This window comes from Sus scrofa, chromosome 4 (genome assembly GCF_000003025.6).
Source record: "Sus scrofa isolate TJ Tabasco breed Duroc chromosome 4, Sscrofa11.1, whole genome shotgun sequence".
Taxonomy (NCBI): Eukaryota; Metazoa; Chordata; class Mammalia; order Artiodactyla; family Suidae; genus Sus; species Sus scrofa.
In genome coordinates this window covers 99,719,866-99,725,381 of record NC_010446.5, presented here as the reverse complement: position 1 = coordinate 99,725,381, position 5,516 = coordinate 99,719,866, and the positions used below count along the sequence as shown (strand labels likewise).

At 50.5% G+C, this 5,516-nt stretch overlaps 1 protein-coding gene across 1 annotated transcript; it reads left to right on the top strand.

Annotated features, from left to right (window-relative positions):
- Nucleotides 439-3,628, top strand: GJA8 (gap junction protein alpha 8). The gene has a single exon (XM_021089950.1). It carries the CDS (start codon nucleotides 710-712, stop codon nucleotides 2,039-2,041), a length of 1,332 nt encoding a protein of 443 aa, XP_020945609.1. The 5' UTR covers nucleotides 439-709; the 3' UTR covers nucleotides 2,042-3,628.

Genomic DNA, 5,516 nt, shown 5'->3' with positions numbered 1-5,516 from the left:
CTCTGGTGTAGGTTGCAGACGCGGCTCTGATCCCGCGTTGCTGTGGCTCGGGCGTAGGCCGGTGGCTACAGCTCCGATTCAACCCCTAGCCTGGGAACCTCCATATGCCGCGGGAGCGGCCCAAGAAATAGCAATAACAACAACAACAACAACAAAAAGACAAACGACAAAAAAAAAAAAAAAAAAAGTAAGGTGGCTACAGACAATTTTGCATGCCTAAGAATTGGGGCGGGGGGGGGGGCGGCCTGCAGACACCAAAGGGTTAGATTATTTCCTCAGCATTATGCTTCCTGAACCTCAGTTCAGCTTGTGGTCTTGATTTAAATCCATGTAACCACGGGTTTCTATTTATGATCAACAATGAATCCTTACTTGGGCTGGGGTTCAAGGCTTATACAGATATTGCCTCATTTATCCTTTCACACTGTTTATAAAATGATCATAAATTTATTTATGCTTTGAATAAATGATTCCTAAATTCAATGAATAAACCCAGATGAGGAGGTCAGTGGAAGCAAATTCTCTTCTGCCTCTTTCGTGCCCTAGAACTCGTCTGCACAGAGGAAGCACTCTATAGATCTGTTTACACCACGACTGTGGCAGCCACTCAGTTAGGAGAGGTATCCTGAGAGTTTGCGAAGAGAGGCTGACTCAGGATCGCACTGTGGCCGCTCACTTTTGCCTTCTCCTTCCCCCAGCTGGGTGAGAGATGGGCGACTGGAGTTTCCTGGGGAACATCTTGGAGGAAGTGAACGAGCACTCCACGGTCATCGGCCGAGTGTGGCTCACAGTGCTCTTCATCTTCCGCATCCTCATCCTTGGCACGGCCGCGGAGTTCGTGTGGGGGGACGAGCAGTCCGACTTCGTGTGCAACACCCAGCAGCCCGGTTGCGAGAACGTCTGCTACGACGAGGCCTTCCCCATCTCCCACATCCGCCTCTGGGTCCTGCAGATCATCTTCGTCTCCACTCCGTCGCTGGTGTACGTGGGGCACGCGGTGCACCACGTCCGCATGGAGGAGAAGCGCAAGGAGCGCGAGGCAGAGGAGCTGGGCCAGCAGGGCGACGGCGGCGAGAGGGCGCCCCTCGCGGCCGACCAGGGCAGCAACAAGAAGAGCGGCGGCAGCGGCAAAGGCGCCAAGAAGTTCCGGCTGGAGGGGACCCTGCTGAGGACCTACATCTGCCACATCATCTTCAAGACCCTCTTTGAGGTGGGCTTCGTCGTGGGCCACTACTTCCTGTACGGTTTCCGGATCCTGCCTCTCTATCGCTGCAGCCGCTGGCCCTGCCCCAACGTGGTGGACTGCTTCGTGTCACGGCCCACGGAGAAAACCATCTTCATCCTGTTCATGCTGTCTGTGGCCTCGGTGTCCCTCTTCCTCAACATTCTGGAGATGAGTCACCTGGGCCTGAAGAGAATCCGGTCGGCCTTGAAGAAGCCCGCGGAGCAGCCACTGGGGGAGGTTCCCGAGAAATCCCTCCACTCCATCGCGGTCTCCTCCATCCAGAAGGCCAAGGGCTACCAGCTCCTGGAAGAAGAGAAAATCGTGTCCCACTATTTCCCTTTGACTGAGGTCGGGATAGTGGAGACCAGCCCACTTTCTGCCAAGCCCTTCAGTCAGTTCGAGGAGAAGATGGGCACAGGACCCCTCGGGGACCTGTCCAGGGCCTACCAAGAGACCCTGCCTTCCTACGCTCAGGTGGGAGCTCAGGAGGGAGCTCAGGAGGGGGAGGGGGAGGAGCAGCCGGTGGAGGAGGGGGCAGAACCAGAGGTGGGAGAGAAGAGGCAGGAGGAGGAAAGAGTGAGCACGGAAGGGCAGGAGGTGGTGGCTGTGCTGGAGGCCGAGAAAGCGGAGACCCCCGAGGTGGGGGAGGAGGAGGTTGAGCCAGAAGAGCTGCAGCCCGAGGAGATAACAAAGCAAGAGGTGCCGGCTGAGAAGGCGCCTTCGCTGTGTCCTGAGCTGCCGGGGGATGACTCCAGACCCCTGAGCAGGCTGAGCAAAGCCAGCAGCCGGGCCAGGTCAGATGATCTAACCGTATGAAGCGGTGCCCGAGAAAGAAAGAGAAGAAAACACCTGAGCTAACAAAGGGCAAGATGAAACCTAAAGATGCCAACATGATTCGAATCATCTATCCCCACCCCCCTCACTCCCACTCCGGTTGAACGGGCACTGCAGTAGAAAGCACATGCTGTACAGCCAGGAAACTGCCTTTCTCCTGCATAAAGGCTACCCAGATAAACCCATTGTCCCATCAAAGCCTCCAGTCTCATGACTGCCGTGACCCTCTACACCAACAGCTGTGGGGAATTCTGCTTTCATGCCCATTTCTCTATAGAAATCTTCCAATCAGAATTGTGGTTGCCTCATAGCTTTTTAACCAGTCTTGTCTCAGACTCACAAACTCAGCCAAAACATTAACACCCCAGCCCTGCCCTCGCAGATACCATGTGACCCTGTATCCAGGGTCCCAAACTTAACTGGCTGCAGGATGCAGGCAGGTGGTTGAAATTGGTGAAGTGGGCCTGTTCTAATGCCTTGGGAGAGCTAGGGCTGTGAAATTGGGGGGAAAGAGGGCAGCTGCTAATCACTTCCAGGCAACGGTGACCAGACAGTGTTACCTGGCCATCCGATTTTGAAACAAAAGCCAGAAACCTAAACGTTTAAGTGAAATTTCCCCCATTGTTAATGATGCCAACTAAATTTTAAATATGTCGGGGGTGGGGGACAAAGAAAATGTGTGCAATCCAAATTTAACCTATGGGGTACCAATTTGTGAGGTCAGCTTACACTCTTGAGCCCAGCTTTCCTATAGAATTGGTCCCATTATGTATGGTCTCAACTCGTTCCTGTGACTTCCAAACCTCATTTCACCATTTTGGAATGTTTGGTTTAAATCGTCAGTCCAGAAGATGTTCAGAGTTCTCACCGCCCTTTCTTTGGGGTCACTGTAGCCCCTGGGTTCTGATGTAATTACATTCCTTGTATGGTAGAAATTCTGCTCTAGGCACCATCAGAAAAAGAGAGTAAGACCCCATACCCTCTCCCTGACTGAAAAGGCTTAGAGGCCTGATTGCAATTTTCTTCCCTGAAGCAAAGAAGGCCCTTTTTTTCCTCTCCTCTCTCAACGTCAGCCCTCAGCCTGAAACCCACACCTCCTTTCATCAGGCACTGGGAGCAGCTCTGTTGAGCAGGAGGATACCCGCCTTCTGGTCTGTTTTGAGGAGAACAAGCTCTCAGGCCTTGCTCAGGCTCAAGACATGCACAAAAAGGACCATAGAGTGGTACTAGGACGGGCCTCTTACAAACTGGGAATCCAGACAGCCAGGGTCCCACCGAGTCCCAGATCAGATTTCATCCCTGGAAGGGATGTAGAGGCTGAAGGGAACAAGAGGGATCTCAAAGATCTACCTTTTATTCTCCCAACCGACACTCTTCAGACTTGGAGTCCAGTTAGGGGAAATCCTCAGGTATAAGTACATATTTCACACAGGGAGCAGTTTTACCTAGAGCCAATCAATTTCCAAAGCAGAAAGAGAAACTGATAACCAAGAAGGTTCATCTAAACCAAAGCTATGCATCATGGGCTGCAGTGGCAAGGCTGAGATCGGAGGAATAGAAACCAAGTTGACATGACAGGGATCCGGACAGCAGACCACCAGGGTACCCAGGAAACCTGCCTTCACTCTGTCTTCCCCTAAACCAGTGTTATCCCAAAGGACATCAATTCCTTGTGCCACCCTCTGGGTCCCACCCTCCCTTTAAGGTGTTCGTTCTAGATATGCTTTTCCAGAGCAAAGACCCTCCTCCAAAGCTATTCCTCCCTGGTGGCAGTATTCTCATTCCTGTTCTCCATTCTAAAGCAAAATGGTCTAACAATTAAGGTATGATTTTGCTAATAATTACTCTGGGGGAAATTTCATTTTAAAAGAGAAAGCCTAAAATGTATCTGACCTAGGTTAATCCAAAGTGACAAATTACCGTTGGAGGGTTGTATCAGCCAATGGACAGCTGAAGAGGTAAACTGATCTCACAGACATGTGACTTTCTGGCTGCTGCTTGCCTCTTCCTTTCCCTTGCAATCAGTGCTATTCCAGACAGACTTTCTTCTGCGTGGTGAGAAAAGTACCAAAGTCCCAGCCTGAGAACCCGACATCATTGCACTCACTCCAATGGCAGCACTAGTACTCCTGCAGTTTTGCTCTTGAAGACTCATTTTCAGGACATTAACTCAAGAGCCTGAGAATAGCTCGATCATTGCCAGAATAAAGTGTCTGTCTCAAGGAGGACCTAATTCGAAAGAGAAAAGACCATCCTGCTCTAAGTGAAACCTGCTGATGCTCCTGGGCACCGGTGGCAGAGGTGTAGGTGAAGGCTGCCGGTCTCCTTGTCTCGGCTGGGCCTATGTGTGTGTTTCCTTGAATGAAACAGCATCCTGCTTCACTGTCTGTACCTACCCCACCACCATGGAAGTTGCCATTTTCCCTGTCGGTCTTCCCAACAAACGAAGAAGCCTATTTTGGAAGAAACAGACACAGGCATCAAGGGACCAGGATTTTTGTTCTTTTCTATTTTTGCCATTTAGTAGCTGTGTTATTGTCCTCTCTTAACCTCTCTGTACCTCAGTTTTCTGTCTACAAACTAGAGATGGCATCTGCCACCAACCTACCTCCAGGGCTATCAGAAGGATTTGTGAGTTGGCTGCCAAGTCTAGAGCTGCCAAGCAGTGCCTGAGAGAGTCCTCGAACAGCAGGGAGACTGGGGAGGTGGGCAGGTGGGTGATTTCCATGTGGCCCTCCCACCCTGCCTTTCAGTTATCTGGTGAGAGTTTTTCAGTGTGGAATAGACACTCTGGAGATGAGTTTTCTCAAAGAAATTGAGAAAACAGAATCTTGACCTCATATGTTTTGTAGGAACCTATTTGACCTTGAGAAATGGCTGGGGACAGGTTGGCAATTAGTTTCATCCTATGGAAAATGTCCCCTCCTGCCCTATGTGTGTGTCTGTGGAGGACCCTACTCTGTACAGCTGGATCCCTCAATATCTGTCCGAGGCAAATAATTATGATTGACTCAAATTATATAATTGTCTCTGGGCTCCATTAAGGCCAAGAGTGTTTTGGTTCTGTTTTTGGTTTTTTTTTTTTTTTTTTTTTTTTTTTGGTCTTTTTAGGGCTGCACCCTCGGCATATGGAGGTTCCCAGGCCAGGGGTCAAATATGAGCTACAGCTGCAGGTCTAGGCAACAACCACAGCCACATGTGATCTGAGCCATGTCTGTGACCTACACCACAGCTCACAGCAACGCTGGATCCTTGACCCACTGAGTGAGGCCAGGGATCAAACCCAAGTCCTCATGGATGCTAGTCAGCTTCATTACCACTAAGCCACAACGGGAACTCCCAGGCCAAGCTTTAAATCCTGATCCTTCTCTTGTTAGACTAAACCTTTAGTTCCAGTATGTGGAACTACCAATTAAGCTTTGGAAAGCAGGACATTAAAAGTGCAAGTCTTTCCGGA

Coding starts and splice junctions, on each gene's coding strand:
- GJA8 (XM_021089950.1), top strand. CDS start 710: ATGGGCGACTGGAGTTTCCTGGGGAACATCTTGGAGGAAGTGAACGAG.